The sequence below is a fragment of the Balaenoptera borealis genome, assembly GCF_965194805.1.
Source record: "Balaenoptera borealis genome assembly, chromosome: 1".
NCBI classification, from domain to species: Eukaryota; Metazoa; Chordata; class Mammalia; order Artiodactyla; family Balaenopteridae; genus Balaenoptera; species Balaenoptera borealis.
Genome location: NC_138860.1, coordinates 157,305,463 through 157,323,872, shown reverse-complemented (window position 1 = coordinate 157,323,872; position 18,410 = coordinate 157,305,463). Strand labels below are relative to the sequence as shown.

At 55.7% G+C, this 18,410-nt stretch overlaps 3 protein-coding genes across 9 annotated transcripts in view; 2 read left to right on the top strand and 1 right to left on the bottom strand.

The window, feature by feature from the left end:
• Window positions 1–346: 346 nt before the first annotated feature.
• On the top strand, window positions 347–5,349 carry PLK3 (polo like kinase 3). Of its 2 annotated transcripts, XM_082364519.1 has the most exons (15): window positions 488–712; window positions 872–979; window positions 1,070–1,186; window positions 1,326–1,455; window positions 1,537–1,624; window positions 2,421–2,516; window positions 2,604–2,802; window positions 2,914–3,040; window positions 3,244–3,335; window positions 3,577–3,670; window positions 3,807–3,890; window positions 3,984–4,146; window positions 4,304–4,433; window positions 4,612–4,725; window positions 4,833–5,349. In XM_082364519.1, exons 1-15 carry the CDS (start codon window positions 503–505, stop codon window positions 5,022–5,024), a joined length of 1,944 nt encoding a protein of 647 aa, XP_082220645.1. In that variant the 5' UTR covers window positions 488–502; the 3' UTR covers window positions 5,025–5,349. The 2 variants fall into 2 exon arrangements, with proteins under 2 accessions (XP_082220646.1, XP_082220645.1); XM_082364520.1 differs by having other exon boundaries at window positions 347–712; window positions 1,326–1,624.
• DYNLT4 (dynein light chain Tctex-type 4) lies at window positions 5,344–6,027 on the bottom strand. Its single transcript, XM_082365740.1, has one exon. It carries the CDS (start codon window positions 6,020–6,022, stop codon window positions 5,363–5,365), a length of 660 nt encoding a protein of 219 aa, XP_082221866.1. The 5' UTR covers window positions 6,023–6,027; the 3' UTR covers window positions 5,344–5,362.
• Window positions 6,028–6,048: 21 nt separating this feature from the next.
• The window catches only part of BTBD19 (BTB domain containing 19), a 93,161-nt gene continuing 80,799 nt past the window's right edge, over window positions 6,049–18,410 (top strand). Inside the window, exons 1-9 of one of the 6 annotated variants that reach the window (XM_082365139.1) lie at window positions 6,066–7,504; window positions 8,106–8,253; window positions 9,534–9,747; window positions 9,840–10,005; window positions 11,089–11,148; window positions 11,248–11,316; window positions 11,394–11,525; window positions 11,650–11,775; window positions 11,903–13,019. In XM_082365139.1, the coding sequence (XP_082221265.1) occupies window positions 7,411–7,504; window positions 8,106–8,253; window positions 9,534–9,747; window positions 9,840–10,005; window positions 11,089–11,148; window positions 11,248–11,316; window positions 11,394–11,525; window positions 11,650–11,775; window positions 11,903–12,033 (1,140 nt within the window). In that variant the 5' untranslated portion in view covers window positions 6,066–7,410 and the 3' untranslated portion in view covers window positions 12,034–13,019. Of the gene's footprint in view, window positions 7,505–8,105; window positions 8,254–9,533; window positions 9,748–9,839; window positions 10,006–11,088; window positions 11,149–11,247; window positions 11,526–11,649; window positions 11,776–11,902; window positions 13,020–18,410 lie in introns of those variants that run through there. The other 5 variants (XM_082365141.1, XM_082365138.1, XM_082365137.1 and 2 more) reach the window with 5 other exon arrangements.

Below are 18,410 nucleotides of genomic sequence, written 5' to 3'. Positions count from 1 at the left end.
TGTCCTCCAGGCTGGAACGCTAGTCCATCTAGTTGCCGGGGAGATTCCCCAGATGTCCAGGCCCCCTCGGACCTCAGCATAAGCCCCCAAGGATGGGGGAAAAGAGGACCCCCATTAGAGGGACTCTCAGTCACCAGGGCGAGGTAGGGAACCAGGGACACAGCTGGCTCCTACATCCTGATGGCCACCCGCATGGTGACTAGCTGTATGGCTGCGTCTTCAAGGCTGGAGCAGGAAGCTGGGCCTCGGGTGCATGGGTGGGAGGCGGAGCTTCTTGATGACGTAAGGCCTGAGGAAGGGCGTGGCTTCTTGGTGACTCGCCTCCAGGAAGGGGGCGGGCTCTTAATGACGAGACGCCAGGGAGGGGGCAGGCGTTCATTGATAAAAACGCTGGGCTCTCTCGGGCGCGAGCGCCGCGTAGCAAATCCAGCCAGGGCCACGCGCTGTCGCGGCCTGGCGGAAGCCAGAATTAGCCGGGCCCGCGCTGCGCCGCACCGCCCTCATGGAGCCCGCGGCCGGCTTCCTGTCCCCGCGCCCCTTCCCGCGTGCTGCCGCCCCGCCAGCGCCCCCCGCCGGGCCCGGACCTCCTGGGAGTCCCATGCCGGGACCTGAGCTGGAGGTGCTGGTCGGGCCGCTGGCGCCGGACCCTGGGCGCCTCATCACTGACCCGCGCAGCGGCCGCACCTACTTCAAAGGCCGCCTTTTGGGCAAGGTGAGCTGGGGGGTGGTGTCAGCGAGGGTGGAGGGGGACCCTGCCGGCCTCTTTGCCCGCGCGGGGCGTGGCAGGGGCGTTTGGCCTCGGCGCGGGAACCTCTGCTGGCCTGCCCTGGCGCTCCCGTGGAGCGCCCTGCCTGATGCCCCCTCCTTATAGGGGGGCTTCGCCCGCTGCTACGAGGCCACTGACACAGAGACCGGCAATGCCTACGCGGTCAAAGTCATCTCGCAGAGTCGCATAACCAAGCCGCATCAGCGCGAGAAGGTGAGCCCCAGTCCCAGCAAACGACGGGTGGGGTGGGGGACAGTGGCGTGGGAGCCCTTGGCGGATGACAACCCCGCGTCCCCATTGCAGATCCTAAACGAGATTGAGCTGCACCGCGGCCTGCAGCACCGCCACATTGTGCGTTTCTCGCACCACTTTGAGGATGCTGACAACATATACATTTTCCTGGAGCTCTGCAGCCGAAAGGTGAGGGATGGTGATGGAGGTGGGGGAGGGAATGGGGACCTTAAGACCCAAAGTTGGAGGCCTGCTCTTCCTCAGCAAGCACAAATGGAGGGAGGATCCGGGAGGGCAGACCAAGGGCTGAGGCAGTGGCTCTCTGCAGTCCCTGGCCCACATCTGGAAGGCCCGGCACACCCTGTTGGAGCCAGAAGTGCGCTACTACCTTCGGCAGATCCTTTCTGGACTCAAGTACTTGCACCAGCGGGGCATCTTGCACCGGGACCTCAAGCTGGGTGAGACTCCTGGGCCAACAGGATGGGGGGTTGGGGAGGCAGAGAAAAAGGCGTCTGACACATTTCTCTACCCCGGTCCAGGAAATTTTTTTATCACTGAGAACATGGAACTGAAGATGGGGGATTTTGGGCTGGCAACCCGGTTGGAGCCCCCAGAGCATAGGAAGAAGTGAGTGTTTGAGGAGGGGGGTGGCCACAGTCTGTGTGACACAGATGACGTGTGTGACAGACACTAAATATGTATGTGGGAGGCACAATGACTGCCTGATGTGTCTGTGTGACAGATGGGAAAGGATGATGGGCTGTGTGTGTGTGTGTGTGTGAAGGTGGCAGTGGCAACCTGGGTGAATGGGAATGATGGAGAGGCTGTGGGTCCTCTGTGTGTTTAGTCCCTGAGACAGATGGGTGTAAGGATTCTTGGAGGTGTATGACTGATCCTGTGTGTGAATGTGGACGGTGACATAAGAGTGTGTGAGACGGACTGAGAGTGTAGGGATGGTGGGACATGACACCCCGTGTGTCACGATAACCTGCTGTGGCCATGAAGACTGGGTGTAAAACAGATAGCATGTGTGGTAGTTGAGTGTTTATGGGGGACGTGACAGCTGGTGTTGGTGTGTGTGGCACAGACCATAGGAGGTGACAGCCTGTATGGGTGTCTGACAGACGGAAGTGGGGGAAGGAGGAAGGGATCAGTGATGGACCCTCTGTTGACCCTGGAGGAGGGGGCTGGGTTGGGGGTCAGGGCCTCCCCCTGTCCTGCAGAGCAGCTGAGCAGCTGGGCCAGGCGGGTGGGCAGGGACTCAGCTGCCATCCCCGGCATCCATTGTCTCAGAACAAGCAGGAGTTCTCTGGCCTTTGGTGACAGGCAGCTGCTTTGTCTGGACTCACAGTGGGGGCAGGGATGAGGGGCCAGCCAGGCTGCTTCTGAACCTTGCCCTCTGCTCTTCCCTACCCCCTTTCAGGACCATCTGTGGCACCCCCAACTATGTGGCCCCAGAAGTGCTGCAGAGACAGGGCCACGGCCCTGAGGCAGATGTGTGGTCCCTGGGCTGTGTCATGTGAGTCCCAGGGTCATGTGCACACAGGGGGTACCCAGGGGAGCATATGTTCCAGTTTACTCCTGACCCCCTTTCTCTGCCCCACAGGTACACACTGCTATGTGGGAGCCCCCCCTTTGAGACAGTTGACCTGAAGGAGACATACCGCTGCATCAAACAGGTTCACTACACATTGCCTGCCAGCCTCTCACTGCCTGCCCGGCAGCTCCTGGCCACCATCCTTCGAGCCTCACCCCAAGACCGCCCCTCAATTGACCAGATCCTGCGCCACAACTTCTTTACCAAGGTTTGTGGCCCCCCAGACATGTCCGGTTTGCGGATTCCCAGGGGATTGAATGGGAGCGGGTGACAGGACCCCTGGGCTGCTCTTCTCTGCTCACATGCCTTCTCTCCTCAGGGCTACACCCCCTACCGGCTCCCTGTCAGCAGCTGTGTGACAGTCCCAGACCTGACACCCCTTAACCCAGCTAGGATTCTGTTTGTCAAAGTTACCAAGAGCCTATTTGGGAGGAAGAAGAGTAAGAGTGAGTCTGGGATGTCAGTGGTTTTGAGGGTACAGAGCAGCAGGGGGCTTGTCAAGTACATGTGAGGGTGTGAGTCTGAGTCCCTGGGGACCCCTGGGGAGAGCATGTGTTACACAGGCACATGGGTATGCCTAACAGTATCATCCCTGCGGGAAGCAGGGGGGCTGGACAGGATTCTGAGGGTTCTATCTCGCCCCACCCAGATAAGAACCATCCCGAGGAGCGGGACGAAGTCTCCTGTTTGGTGAACAGCCTCACTCGGATGTCCATTGGCCATCAGGATGCCAGGCCCAAGGTGAGGTGCTCACGTGGACAATGTTCCCCTGACTCACCCCCACCCTAGCAGCTGTGGGAAGCCTGGGATAAAAGGGGCTGATGAAGCATCTAGCCTCGTGGTGGCCTAATTGGCTGTGTCTCATCAGCCAGGCAGGGCTGACCTGGGGTGCCCCAGGTGCCAGGGCAGGGCTGGGCCATGGACTCTCAAGGATTTGGATTTCAGGGCCTATCTCACTCCCTTTCTCCACCCAACCCTCCAGGCTCCGGCAGCTTCAGGTCCAGCCCCCGTCAGCCTGGTAGAGACAGCACCTGAAGACAGTTCACCCCGTGGGACACTGGCGAGCAGTGGAGATGGTGAGCCACCGGGAGGGTGAAGGGTGCTAGAGGTTGCTGGACCTGAGACCAGGCCCAGAGGGAAGGAGTGGGTGGAGAGTCACTGTCTAGGACCTGGGGGACTATTGCCTAATTCTCAGTGCCCTGTTCCCTTCAGGTTTCGAAGAAGGTCTGACTGTGGCCACAGTGGTGGAGTCAGCCCTCTGTGCTCTGAGAAACTGCCTGGCCTTCATGTCCCCAGGTGAGGCTGGGGTCTGGCGTATGTGAATGGTGGTGGGAGTTCTTTGACTGGGAGGCCAGGAACAGGTCCTCATTCCTTCCTCTTCCATGACAGCTGAACAGAACCCCGCTCCCCTGGCCCAGCCAGAGCCTCTGGTGTGGGTCAGCAAGTGGGTTGACTATTCCAACAAGTTTGGCTTTGGGTATCAACTGTCCAGCCGCCGTGTGGCTGTGCTCTTCAACAATGGCACACACATGGCCCTGTCAGCCAACAAAAAGTAAGTGGTGTCATGGGGTGTCTTGTATCCAGCCCACTGTACTCAGCAGGGCTGTACCTTGGTGTGTGCTCCTGGGCTCCCGGACCTGCAGTCTCTCAGGGGAGTGGCGTGGGTACAGGGCTCCGTCTGACTTCTGTCTCCGTCTCCTCCCCTCCAGGACTGTGCACTACGACCCCACCAGCACCAAGCACTTCTCCTTCTCTGTGGGTGCTGTGCCTCGGGCCCTGCAGCCTCAGCTGGGTGTCCTGAGGTATTTCGCCTCCTACATGGAGCAGCGCCTCATGAAGGTTTGTGGACTGGGGTGGGGCACGTTGAGGATGAACACATCCTGATCCCTTTCTGTTCCCCTTTGGGGGCGGGTGGGCGAGGGGGTGGGTGCTGAAGCTAGAAGCTGAACCTCTAAGGGAGACATGAATGGAGAGAGGACTGACTCACGTCAGACAATTGACCTGCCCCTGCTCCCAGGGTGGAGATCTGCCCAGTGTGGAAGAGGTGGAGGTGCCTGTCCCCCCACTCCTGCTACAGTGGGTCAAGACTGATCAGGCCCTACTCATGCTCTTTAGTGATGGCACCATCCAGGTAAGAGCTCCTCTTGGAGTTGGGGGTAAGGTCTGGGAGGTCCAGGGTGCTGGGGAGGAAACGATCTGGGCCTTAGGCCCTGATCAGTGCCACCCTCCTGCGCACAGGTGAACTTCTACGGAGACCACACCAAGCTGATCCTCAGTGGCTGGGAGCCCCTCCTTGTGACTTTTGTGGCCCGCAATCGCAGTGCTTGTACTTACCTCGCTTCCCACCTTCAGCAGCTGGGCTGCTCCCCAGACCTGAGGCAGCGGCTCCGCTATGCTCTGCGCCTGCTCCGGGACCGCTGCCCCGTCTAGGCCCCAACCTGCGGGGCCGGCCACCGCCCAAGCCCTCAGGCCTGATGCCTGTGCCTGTAAGGCTCTGGCCCTTGCCTTTGTGGCCCTCCCTGTTCCTTTGGTGCCTCACTGGGGGCTCTGGGCCGAATCCCCCAGGGAATCAGGGACCAGCTTTACTGGGGTTGGAGGCGGCCTCCTACCCCTTCTCCAAGAAAAGCCTGAGCCTTAGCCCCCCGCTAGGGGGCGTTATTTATGGACCACTTTTATTTATTGACAGACATTTATTTATTGGGATGTGAGCCCCAGGGAGGGCCTCCTCCTGGTATAATAAACCGTTTTTGCAAAACTCGGGGGAGTCCTCACTCGCAGTAGAGCCCGTGGACCGTGGCCACGGAGAAGAGGGAGGTATTGGTGATGGCAGCCGAGGCCAGCCCGTCGCGCGCCGCGTCCCAGAGCGCGCGGCTGACCACGCGCACGCCCTGCCCGGCGCGCGGCCCCAGCACCACGCTGCACACCAGTTTGTAGCGCGGCGGGCTGAGCTCGCGCAGGCGCACGCGCACCAGCTCGCACAGCTCCCGCGCCAGCCGCCCGGCCTCGGCGCCGGAGTAGCACGCGTCGCGCAATCCTGCCTGCAACGCCGCTTCCAGGGCCCACTGTGCGCGCGCGGCCTCCCAGCGCTCCCCTGGCGCCGGCTCCGTGCGGTACGAGGGTTCTGCCCAGCGGGCGGCCGCCAGGGGTAAGCCAGAGAAGCTGACCCGCGAGCCTAGAGGGGGCAGGGGGCCCAGGGATGGGCGCCGACCCCCAAGACCTGCGCCTGGCCCGGCCAGCGAGTTGCAGCGCAAAAAGGACGAGGTCGGACCTAGCACGGAGCCACGGCGGGAGGCCAGGCCTGAGCCCTCTGGTCGGGTCTCATCGATGCTGGGCAGACGGCCTGGAGGCCACGCTGGTGATAGTTTCAGCCCATGGTCTTTGGAAGTCTCCTCCTCCTGGCGTCCAGAGGGCACAGGCCTGCCAGCCATGGACCTGCCGGCTGGAAGACCCACGCTTGGACGGGATGGCCCTCACTGGCCGTCTCTGTACACCATCCCGTCTCTTACTTAAGAGTTTTTACCCCCTAATCCCTTCTTACCTGATTTTTTGGGGGACAGGTGAATCAAATAGTCCGGGGCTGCGTGGATTCCTAGGTGCTTAGAGGGTTAAGGGCTGTTAGGGACACAATAAGAGGAGAGATGCTGCTCAGACTATCTTGCTGTCCCTGCCCCCTGAGCTCCACTTTCCTATGGAGGTTAGTTAAATGAGCTCGAAGTACACCTTTTCTCCCTTCCACCTGACTTCACCAGCAGAAGGGGGAGATGTATCTGCCCTCTGTCTCAGCCTAGAGAGTGGCGCCTCCACCCCCTGACCAGAGGGAGGGACAGACAGACCCAGCTCCTTCAACCCCCACAGATCCTTCTAGCTCTGTGAGTCTTGAATCCAGCCATCCTCCACTCCTACCTGCTCTTAAGGTGGCTGGCACAAAGATCCCTACAACTGGCTGCAGCTGGGGCCAGGTGACTCAGGATGGTCCTTCCACTCTCTGCTTTTGGCTTCTGGCCCTACCTCCAGAATCAATTCTGGGATGGCTGCCCTCTTCTCCCGAAACTCCTCAGACACCTGAGTCACCTGTAGCCTTTGGCCTCCAAGCTCTCTCCTAACAGCCCTTGCCCAGCTGGCCTGGCTGGCAGGTGGGAGGTTAAGGGCCCCTTGCCTTTGTTGTGGAGTTGCCATGGGTTGCTGGGCAAGCACTCCCCTCTTCCTGGCTCCCACTTTCCCGCCCTGGCTCTGGCTTAACCTGGGAGTGTTCCTACGTGCCGTGCCGGGTGACTGAGTCATCAGGGGAGAGGGATCAGCGGGGGCTTAGAGCCCTAGGGCATACAAGTATGACTGAAGGGGCAGATGTAGAGAGGGGCTCTGGTCAGATTGGTGTCCCCCTACCCCAGAGCTCTTGAGCCACTGTCCATTTCCCCCTTGTGAAGACTGGCTCTCTACTTGTAAGCAAGTCTCAGAGGGCCTGGGATATGGGGAAACCCTGAGGCTGTGGGGGAGGCCCCTCAGAAATCCGGACCTGGGCCTACGGGAAGGAGCGTGTCCCGGCCCTGTCATCTCCCCGTCAGCCTCAACTAGGGCAAACGTTTCCGTTCCCTGTGCAGAGCTAGGGTGTGGCTTGGATGACTTCCTCAGTTCAGGGCTGGGGGAGGGGGGAAGGAAGACCCATCCGAACACAGGCCTGATGCAACAGTGGTGACTCCACTCCTAAGTGCACCCTGCTGACCTCAGCGCCCTGGGGCTTGTCCCCAGCTGTCCACACCTCTTGTGTGCCCTACTGCCCAGATTGCCGCCCCCACCCCCCTTCGGTTGTATTTCAGGGATGCCAGAGACCATGACTCCTCTGTCAGAGGTGACACCTCCTCACCTGACCCCCCTCTGGGAGCGACAGGACTGCCACCTCCCAAACAAGCCAGGTCTGGGCCCTGAAAACGGTCCATAGGGACAAGGACTTTCCCCGCTGAGGGGGGTTCCCCAGGTCTGGCTAGCCCGATCTTGACCCTGTGTGCCTGTTGGGGGGAGGGTGGGAGGAGTCAGGGAGTTTGAACTCTGAACCCAGGACAGGCAGGGGCCAGGGTGCCAAGACCCTCCGACTCTGCTTAGGGCCCCTCTAGGGCTGAAGTTTTCGCTGGGCCTGTGGGAGCTGGGCGGGGCCTCGTCTCTGGCTGGGCTCTAGTTTCCGTGGAAACCCACAGGCTTCCCACCCCAGCGCTGCCTGGGCAGGCTCCCAGCTGGGGCCTCATCCGCAGCCAGCCTCTCCTCCCGAGTCCAGTCCGCTCTACCTTGGCGTCTCTTGGTCCCCTCCCTGAGTCCCCATCCCCAAGCCAAGCCTCTGGCCTCCTCCACTGGCCTCTGATGCCTTCAGGAACCTGGGCCTCCTGCCTCATTCCTAAACTTTAGCTTCTCAGCAAACAGGCTTCCCAAGCTCTTGCCCCTCCCTCTCGGGCCTTTCTAGCTCCTCACCAGCTTTAGGGCTCAACCAGGCCTCCTGCTCCTTCCACCTACCGCCTCCCACAGACCAGCAGACAACAGGCCTCCTAGGCTGTTCCTCCTGCTCACTCCCCTGCCCTACCCCACCCATGGAGACCCCAGGACTGGTTGTGCACGGGGAGGCTGCGCCCTTTTCCACAGCACTCCGAAGGCTCGTCAACAACCCCCTATACAGGTGAGGGGGGGCTCTGTTTGTGGGTTTTCCCTAGCTGGCTCTGCTGGGCCCCATGACTCTGAGGAAGCTCTGGGTACAGAGGAAGTGGGGAATTAGGACTTGACCCTCCTCCCTGGTGAACTCAGTCTGGGGAAGTCAAGTGTAGAGGATAACTACTGGTCGCTTAGTGTCTACGAGAGCCAGAGGTGGGGGCACTGGGGACCGGAGCTCAGAGCAGCTATGTGACCTCAGGGAAAGGCCTTCCTGTTTTGGATCTTGGGCTCCTGGCAGAGAAGAGCCCTCTGCCCCCTGGACCCTGAGAAATGGAATGTAACTTGAGTGCCTCCCTAGGGAGGCAGAGGAGCAGATAACCCTGCTCTGGGAACTGCGGACTCACAAGAGGAACAAAGCTCAAGAGACTGAGCCAGAGTTGCAGACAGGAAGTAGTTCAAGGGTGCTGCCTGGGGCTCACTGTCTGCCCAGGATGCTGTGGTGTCTGAAACCAAGGGATAGAGTACAGGGGCAACGCTGGTCAGGAGAACTAGAATGCAGCTTTCTGTTCCCACTGCCTCAGAGCTGGGCCCCTCCCTATGGGTTGGTGACTCCTATAACCCTACTTCTTTGGGCATCGCAGTCTGGTCTGAGCAGTGGGAACCCCCAGGCCTTGGACCTGAGACTGGGAGGCTCCAGGAAGCTCAAGCTTCATCTCCTGCCTCCTACTCGCTATGCTGTTCAGAGGCCCAGAGGCTGGGGCCGGTAGTGATCGTGAAGATGGAAAATGTGGTCCGGCCTCATGATGGTGCCTCACTGACATGTCTGTTTGCAGCCGGTGCACTCTGCACCCCCAACCCTACCCTCTCCTGTCTGGAGGAGGCTGAAAAAGCTGAGTCTGGAGGAGGCTGAAAAAGCTGAGTTTGCAGTCTGTGGAGGAGAAGCCAAAAAGAGTTCCCCTTACCCCAAGACACAGGCTGAGGAGGAGAGGGGTATTGGGATCAACCTTGTATCAGCCCTGGTGCCCCCTCAGTGATCAACTGATCAAACATAGCCACCTCCTAGGGTTTGGGATTCGCATCCCATTTCAGGGATGAGAAAGCTGAGAGTTAATGAGTAGGAAGTCTCTTGCCTAGGCACCACAAGGTGGAGCTGGAATTAGAACCAGGCCTGTGTGACCCAGACCTTCGGCTGGAGGGACTGTCTCTTTTACAGGGCAGACGGTAAACAGAGTTGGGCAAAGGCAAAGCCTAGAGTTGCACAGAGACTCTGGCCTCCTCTTCCTGGTTCTCTGCCCCTCTCTCCCACAGTGATGTTCGCTTTGTGGTCGGTCAAGAACGGCAGGAGGTGTTTGCCCACCGGTGCTTGTTGGCATGTAGATGCAACTTCTTCCAGCGACTTCTGGGCTCAGAGCCGGGCCCCGGGGTGCCTAGCCCTGTGGTGCTGAGCACCGTGCCAGCTGAGGCCTTCCTGGCAGTGCTGGAGTTTCTGTACACCAACAGTGCCAAGCTGCACCGCCACTCTGTGAGCCCACTGGGCAGGGGTCTGGGTGGGAGGAGGGGTGGCTGAGGGACGGGGGAGACTTCTTTCCACTCCCCCAATCACCCACTCTGCAGGTGCTGGAGGTGCTGACGGCGGCTGTGGAGTATGGGCTGGAGGAACTGCGAGAGGTGGGTTTATGTGGCGCCTCATCTCATTTCCCCCGCCTCTTATGGGCTCAGTTCATATCCTGCCTCACACACCGGCTAGCCTGGAGAGCAACATGCACCGGTACAGACAGAAGTATGGGTATCTCTGTGTAGATATGCATTTATGTGTGCCTGTGTGCAAACGGATATGCGTGTACCGTGTGTGCTGTGGGGGCATGTGGGGTGTTTATGGATGGTGCTGTAGATACCAGGATAAGTTAGCCTTGATCCCCGTTCTTCAAAGAGAGACAGACACAAGAAAACTCTTAACCCAGTGCCATAAGAAGTGTGACAGATAAGGGCAAATGGTGCTGAGACTGTACGGAGAGTCTCTAGTCTCGCCACCAGGGAAAGAGGAGGGGAAGACTTCCTGGAGGAGGAAACATTTGTGTTGGATCGGGTAGAACAGGTAGGAGTTTGTTCAGAGAGGGGAGAGGAAAGATGGCATTCTAGTTACAGAGACAGAGGTACAAAAGATGCTGGTGAGACATTTAGTGTGGCTGGACTCAGTGTGTGAGAGGAGGAGACGGAGAGATGAGATTGGAGAGCGTGCCAAGGGCTGGTTCCTGCAGAACTTTCAAGAATTTGGACTTCTTTTACCCAGAGGGCAGTGGAAATTCATGAGGTTTCAGATAAAGGAGTGAGGATTTGGAAGCTAAGGGGAGAAGGGATTAGGGCTTACCAGTCCAGTAAGGGGCGGGGGGTGGCAGTGGTTGCCCAAGAGAGGTGCATGGCTTTGAGAGAAGTGGAATTGGCATGACCCAGTGCTTTTCTGGATGTGGGGGGTGAGAGGGAGATGTTGTGGATGAAATTCAAGTTTCTGGTTAAAAGAGAAGTGTCTTCGAGTCCAGAGGGGGACACATGGAGAAAGATAAGTGTCCTGAGAGAAAGGGAGAGTGGAATTTTCACATGGCTCTTATCTAGCTTGATTAGTGAGGAATGTACTGAAAGGTAGGCTGCTGGGCTTGGCTTTGCTAGTTTCTAGTTCCTCCAGGTTTGCCAAGTCTCAGGCCCTGGTGATTCCCTGCCTCCCTTGGCCTGGGACGTCTGTATGGGCCTGGGGCTGCTATAAGCCTGGGTGACTCACTGCTCCAAGCCTGCTCACTGCTTCTGGACTGGGGCTGGGGTCTTGGAACAGGGACATTTGGACACAACCCACATTGGTTTCTGTTCCCAGCTGTGCCTGCAGTTTGTGATGAAGGTGCTGGATGTGGAGCTGGTTTGCGAGGCCCTGCAGGTGGGTGTTGCTGGACAGGCTTGCAGGTGGGCCCCCTGTGGAGGGCTGGGCTACATGGCCTTTCCAGTCTCAACCCGACCTCCCTCATTCTGCTCTCAGATTGCCGTATCCTTTGGCCTGGGACCGCTGCAGGAGCGCTGTGTAGCTTTCATAGAGGCCCACAGCCAGGTACAGCTCCCGACCTGCATACTCCCAACCCCACACGCCTCATCCTGCTCCCCCCTGACCCAATCGCGGACCCACAGGAGACCCTCCGGACCCGTGGTTTCCTGGAGCTGTCGGCACCCGCGTTGCTGCTCCTGCTGCGCAGCGACAAGCTCTGCGTGGACGAGGCCGAGCTGGTCCTGGCAGCCCGGAGCTGGGCGCGCGTGGGCGCGGTGAGCGGGAGCTGAGGGGAGCGCGGGGTGGGGGCGCTGAAGGAGGCTCGGGCCGCAGGAACCCGGCGAGCGGGCGGCTGGGCAGGTGCCCCCGCCCGCCTGGGCTCAACGCTGGCGTCGGCAGGCGGTGCTGGAGCGGCCTGTGGCCGAGGTGGCGGCCCCGGTGGTGCGGGAGCTGAGACTGGCCTTGCTGGCTCCGGCAGAGCTGAGCGCCCTGGAAGAGCAGAACCGGCGGGAGCCGCTCATCCCGGTACGGACGCGGGGAACACGGCTCAGATTCACTCCGTGGCGTGGGGGAAAGGGCGTGGGGCGCAGCCCAGGATCTGCGGGATGAGGTAGGCGTTGCGTGACTCCGCCGTGACTCGCCTCCCCTGCAGGTGGAACAGATCGTGGAGGCGTGGAAATGCCATGCTCTGCGGAGAGGGGATGCGGCCCGGGGCGCCCCGTGCCGCCGCCGGAGGGGTACCCTGCCCCGGGAGCATCATCGCTTTCTGGACCTGCCCTTTAAGTGACCAAATGCCGCGACTTGCGAGGAATTCTGGGCCTCTCCTAAACTACAGCTCCCAACATGCTCCGAGCTCGGAACGGGTTTCCGCTCCCAGAATGCCCGGCTAGCGGGGCGCAGGAGGGGCGGCAGTCTGACACGCGCAGGCGCTGTGGGTGAGGTTCCGGGGGAGGGCGGGCCTGAGAGGCGCGTTAGTGGGCTGAGCCTTGGCTTCAAGGCCCTCGCAAAGCCGGCAAGTGGGTTCCTTCGCGCTGTGCTCTGGCGTTACAGCCGGCCCTTGGGCACTCTCGCCCGCCCTGTTTACTCTTTTAATTCCCACATATCTTTTCAGCTCAGCCCCTTCTTTAACTCCAGACCTGCCTCCTGACGATCTCTCTCTAAATTTCCCACAGACACCTCAGACTCAATCCAACATTGAGCTCACCCCTCATCTTTCTCCAGTTTTGCCCCCATCGTGTTTCTCATCTCCGTGGGTGCCCAAGCCAGAAGTCTACCGCTCATCCTTGCTTTATTCCTCTTCCTCACATCTGCCTCCCGTGGCTTCTACCTTTTAGGAGGCTGAAAGTTAGCAGAATATGCCACCCCAAAATATGCCTTTTTGGCATAAGGTTATTTTAAGCTGATTATTTTGAGAAAAGGGAGAAGTTTTGAAAACAGAGAAGTTACCCTTTTGTAAGGGAAATTTTTAGAATGGAAATCTCCATTTGTAAGGGTGTCTCCCTCTCTGTACCAGGATGACTAACTCACAGGAGAATCTTCCAGTGAAGTCAGGGAAATCTGCTGAATAAACCTTATCCTTGCTTTTGGTGCTTTTTCCTGATGGCCTTCCTATAACTGGCCTCCCCACAGTTTTCTTTCTATTGTTGTTAGCTGAAGGAGGTATTTAAGCAGGTATTTTAGGCCACCTCAGGGAGTTACTCATTTTCCCCTGGGTATCTCCCATGTATACATGAGATATACATGCTAATAAACTTCTGGGTTTTTTTGTTTTCTCTTGTTAAGATGTCTTATTACAAAGGTCTCAGCCAAGAGCACAGAGAGTAGAGAGAAAATCATTTTTCCTCTCCTACAAGATCTTTCCAGCTGGTTCAGTTCTCTCAGCCCAATTCAGCCAGTCCTATCTGTGGCAGGAATCACTGCCACAGGCTCTTATTAATCCTCCTGCCTTCACTCCAGCGGCGACCCCCTCCCCAACCATTTCCCACACTGCTGCCAGACTTGTGTAAGATTGTCAGCCCTACTCTCCATACTAAGTTCCTCAACATTCCCACTGCCCTCAGGACAAAATATAATCTATTTCACTTTTAGGGAACTCAAAATTACTAGTGGTTCCAAACATTAGCAACTCTTCTCTCAACTACTGCCTTTGCATAAATTCACTGGTCCTGAAGGCAATGGTCCTCTAGCTCTGGATTTACTTTCTTGGTTACTGAAGACTCCCCATGCTCCCCTTTCATTTGTTACACATTTTTGTCTTCCTGAGGATCTGAATCTCCCTGGAGAAAGATCTCTGGGGCCTGGAGTAGTGCCTTATTCATTTCTACTTCCCCAGTCCCTGTCACATAATCAGTGCTCTGTAAATGTTCAGTGATGACTTCGCTTTCTTATTTAAATGTTATTTTATTCCATTAAGATACTATCAGTGTGGGGCTTCCCTGGTGGCGCAGTGGTTAAGAATCCGCCTGCCAATGCAGGGGACATGGGTTCGAGCCCTGGCCTGGGAAGATCCCACATGCCGCGGAGCAACTAAGCCCGTGCACCACAACTACTAAGCCTGCGCTCTAGAGCCCGCGACCCACAACTACTGAGCCCACGTGACACAACTACTGAAGCCCCTGTGCCTAGAGCCCATGCTCCGCAACAAGAGAAGCCACCACAATGGGAAGCCCGTGCACCGCAGTGAAGAGTAGCCCCCGCTCACCGCAACTAGAGGAAGCCCGCGTGCAGCAACAAAGACCCAACGCAGCAAAAAAAAAAAAAAAAAAAAGATACTATCAGTGTGAAATTAGGGACAATTAACTTTTTCTTTTTTTTTGGCTGTGCCTCTCGCCTTGTGGGATCTTAGTTCCCCAACCAGGGATCGAACCCGTGCCCTCTGCAGTGGAAGTGCAGAGTCTTAACCCTGGACCACCAGGGACGTCCCTAATTGGAAAAAAATATTCTGCTTTCTCAGGGATTTTATGTAAAAATATATTGCACATGGATTAAAAATAGTTATTTGCTATTATTTCTCAAGACTGAAAATGCGGTTACCCTCAGTACCACTTTGTTTGGATAATGAAAATTGAAGACAAACTAGTCCTAGAGGACTGGTTTAACCTAGAGGACTGGTTAAATTAACTATGGTATATTCCTACAGTGATATTAAAAAATATCCATGATTGGGACTCCCCTGGTGGTCCAGTGGCTAAGAATCCGCCTTCCAATGCAGGGGATGCGGGTGCTACCCCTGGTCGGGAACTAAGATCCCACATGCCGCGGGCAACTAAGCCTGCACGCCACAACTAGAGAAGCCCGTGTGCCACAGCGAAGAGCCTGTGCGCTGTAACAAAGACCCAGTGCAGCTAAAATTAAAAAAAAAAAAAAAAAAAAAAAAATCCATGATCTTTGGTAAGAAAAGCACAGTGCAGACCAAGTAGAGCATGATTCATTTTGCTGAAAGAAAAGGTAATATTGAGACGAAAAAGTTTTCCTTGTTCCTCTTCAGGTCCTTGGCTGGATCTGAAGATTAAACTGACAAAAACAATTAACAGGAGAAAAGCATACAATTTTTTAAAAAAATAAATTTATTTATTTATTTGTATTTGGCTGCTTTGGGTCTTCGTTGCTGCGCGCAGGCTTTCTCTCGTTGTGGTGAGCGGGGGCTACTTTTCGTTGCGGTGCTCAGGCTTCTCATTGCGGTGGCTTCTCTTGTTGTGGAGCGTGGGCTCTAGGCGTGCGAGCTTCAGTAGTTGTGGCACAAGGGCTCACCAGTTGTGGCTCCCGGGCTCTAGAGTGCAGGCTCAGTAGTTGTGGTGCACAGGCTTAGTTGCTCCGCGGCATGTGGGATCTTCCCAGGCCAGGGCTCGAACCCGTGTTCCCTGCATTGGCAGGCGGATTCTTAACCACTGCACCACCAGGGAAGTCCCTACAAATTTATTTAATGTAAGTTTTTACGTGACATGGGAGCCTTCATAAGGAAATGAAGACCGAAAGAAACAGTTAAGCCTGAGTATTTTTATGCTAGGTTAAAGGGTAGTAATCTGGGGGGAATTTAGCAAGACTTTCTCGTTAGAATTCTTCTCAGCGTCTCCTTGCCCTTGGAGATAAGGATGCTCATTTCCTCTCAGTATACTAAAGGCAGCTCTCACTTGAGGGTTTTATGACCTGTTTCATGGGGGGGGGGGTGTCGGGCGTTGGGGGAGTGAGGAGGTCAGAATGACTTTCCTGTTTTCTCAAACTCCTTCAGCTTAAAATACTCAATATGTGGAGGTGCCATATTTTAGGATAGCATGTCCTGAACCCCATCACTAAGTAGCGCAGTGATGAAGAGTACGCCTCTTCTGGAGCCAAGCTGCCTAGGTTTGAATCTCAGCTCCATCACTTTCTGGCTTTGTGATTTGATTGAGGCTATTTAACTTTCTATGCCTCAGTTTCTTTATTTATAAAATGGAGAATGGAGATAAAAATAGAATCTATTTAGTCAGGTTCTCAGGAAGATTAATTTTGTAAAGTGCTTAGGACTGTAGTGGGACAGTACATGTGTTTAGAAAACAAATCTCTTCATTCATTTGTTACACAAATATTCATTGAGTGTTCATGGGCTAGGCATTGATTTAGAGTCATGGGATCTATCAGAGGACAAATCAGGTAAAGTCTCTGCCTCACAGAACCTACATTCTAGGAGGAGAAAGAGCAGACAAGTAAAGAAATGCATGTACGATATTCCGGGGCAGGTTTGCACTCTGAAGAAAAAGCATGTTACACAGCGATGTGGTGGTGTGATCGGATTTACATTTTAAACAATTACTTGGCCTTTGTGTGGAGAATTGGGACAACGACGGTCAAGGGAGTGGGGCGGGGGGTGGGAGGCTTTTGCAGGAATCCAAAAACTCTTGTACCAGCTTGCTGGCACTGGAGGAGGAAAAACATATGCGGTTGCATGAAGCATATGCTTTGAATATGGGAGTCAGTGGGAGCAGCTGCTGGCTGTGAATTCGGAGGACACAACGTAGAAAATGATATTCACTTAAAGCCACAGACCTAGATAACCTCCCCTACTGTAAGGTTGATCTAAGACCCAGCGACAAGAAAACACATTTGCTAGCTTGCCCTGTCCTCTCAATAATGCTCTTTCTGTAGAGCACTTTTCACTGAGATTCTGTATTATGTACCCAATTTTTTTTTTTTTAGTTCTTGGTTCCACCAAAAACTTAACCTCCTTAAGAGAAAGAACCGTGTACATTTACACGGAAAACTGGCATCGAGCGAGCATTGAATGGGGACAATCTGACCAAACTGCCTCCTCTGCTAGTTTTGGGAAAGAAACCGATGAGCCTGTTTGGAAATGAGCACTGCTGCGTTTAATCTCTTTCGCTGTACATCGTGCCAAGAACGTTCCGTGCTTTTTCGCGCCTTCCTTTATTTAGTTAACGTCTTCACCTACTGCGAAGCTTTGGAGAGAAACTGGCAGAAACACAGAAAAGGCATACCTCGCATAAACGAAGTAAATAATTGGAAAAAAAACTCCAATAACCGAGACGGGATTTCTGTCCAAATTCCCCCGGGTAATTACAGACAAGTTGTCAAAACACAGAAACAAACATTAACTTCTCGCTTTTTAACTCCAATATGTACCTCTCCTAAAACACACAACCTCAAAAACTTAAGTAGACACTCAAAACTGTTTTTCTCCACGGAAATCTTTAGTAAAAAGCGAAAGATTCACATGATATGAAAAGAAACCACAATATGCTTACTCGTTTCCGCTTGGAACACTCCCAGAACAACGTAACACTCAGACCACTTACGGTTGCTCCGCTCCTGCGCGGTCCGCGCTCCCTGAGTGGAATTTACACAGACCATAGATTTCTAATAGGCACTGTCCCCTGCAACAGTGGACAAACCCCGTGGTGGGAACTCAAGCAGCATGAAACTGTCTTTTCGTGGTGCACCATGGGTATGCAAATCGCAGGCGGTTCCGGCCGCTGGGCGGCACCAGCCGCTGGCCGGGCAGGGCGGCACCGTGGGGACCCCAGGGCTGCAGCGCTCTGTCGTCGCTGTGGGTCCGCCCGGGAGCCGGCGCTTCCTTACCCCGGCTGAGGTTAAGTCCTACTATTCCGTACCCTCAGGGACCGCCCCCAACCCTGCTCTAGGGACAGAAGCAGAAACGGTAGAGCACAGACACTCAGGGACTTTGGGACCATGTAGGAGGCAGGTCACCACTCCTTCTGGAGGAGATGACATCCAGCTTATCTGCAAGGATGGTTCGGGTTTATGGGAAACGTGTTCTCCGCAGAGGGAATGGCCTCTGTGAAGTTATGGGTGGTGAACATAGAAAGTAATCAGTCTGTCTGGAGTAGAGTGTGGTGTGTCTGAATGAGGGTGTGAATCCAGCCAGTCGCTGTCCTGAGAGAGCTGGGATGATGGCAGAGGCTAGATCGAGTTAGGCCTGGAAAGGGCTTGGCTTTGATCTTGTGATATCAGTGATGGGGAGCCATGAACGGGGCTGAATAGTGTGCGCTGCCACACAGGGTGGGCTGTCCTGCAAACACTGGGACTTGTCCCCAAGACTGGCCGTGGTCAGTGCCCCGGAACTGACCATTCCTGGGGTGGTCCGGCTCCAACTGGCTGGAATCCTTCGGCTGCTGCCACACCAGGACACTGTGCAGTGTTTCAGGGTTATTCACTAAGCATGCAGTTGGAGCACAGACTTTCAGCATAGCTAATATCCCACAAACTACAGAAATAGCACCTATGAGAAGCCGGGTGATGTCTTACATAAATATGTCATTTAAAATCCTGAAAGGAAAAACTAGCACCCTACAAGATAGGCTCTAATCTTCCCATTTCACAGATGAAGAAGCTGAGGCTCAGAGAGGCTCTCTGACTTTTCCAGGTCACTCAGCTGGTAAGTGGCACCGATGGAGTGACATCTTTTGCACTATTCCAGCCTGGTGAGCTCTCCTGCTCTACCCAAAATCCCCTCCAAAGTGACCCAAACACTACTGGCTCCAAATCCAGTGTCCATCCCTTGGGCATCCTGGAGGCATCCCCTACTCTAGGTTCCAAGCCAACCGCCTGCTTCTCTTAAGTCTTCTCAAGCATCTTAGTGTTGATTCAGCTGCAGAAGTCTTCCCTCTCCCCCCCCACCTCCCTGCCCACTTTTGGTCAGAACATGA

Bases quoted from the DNA above. Each gene is read 5' to 3' on its own strand.
- DYNLT4 (XM_082365740.1), bottom strand. From the start codon at position 6,022: ATGGCTGGCAGGCCTGTGCCCTCTGGACGCCAGGAGGAGGAGACTTCC.
- PLK3 (XM_082364520.1), top strand. From the start codon at position 503: ATGGAGCCCGCGGCCGGCTTCCTGTCCCCGCGCCCCTTCCCGCGTGCT. The intron at 2,803-2,913 runs GTTTGTGGCCCC...TTCTCTCCTCAG, and splicing joins GCCACAACTTCTTTACCAAG to GGCTACACCCCCTACCGGCT. The intron at 4,434-4,611 runs GTTTGTGGACTG...CCCTGCTCCCAG, and splicing joins TGGAGCAGCGCCTCATGAAG to GGTGGAGATCTGCCCAGTGT.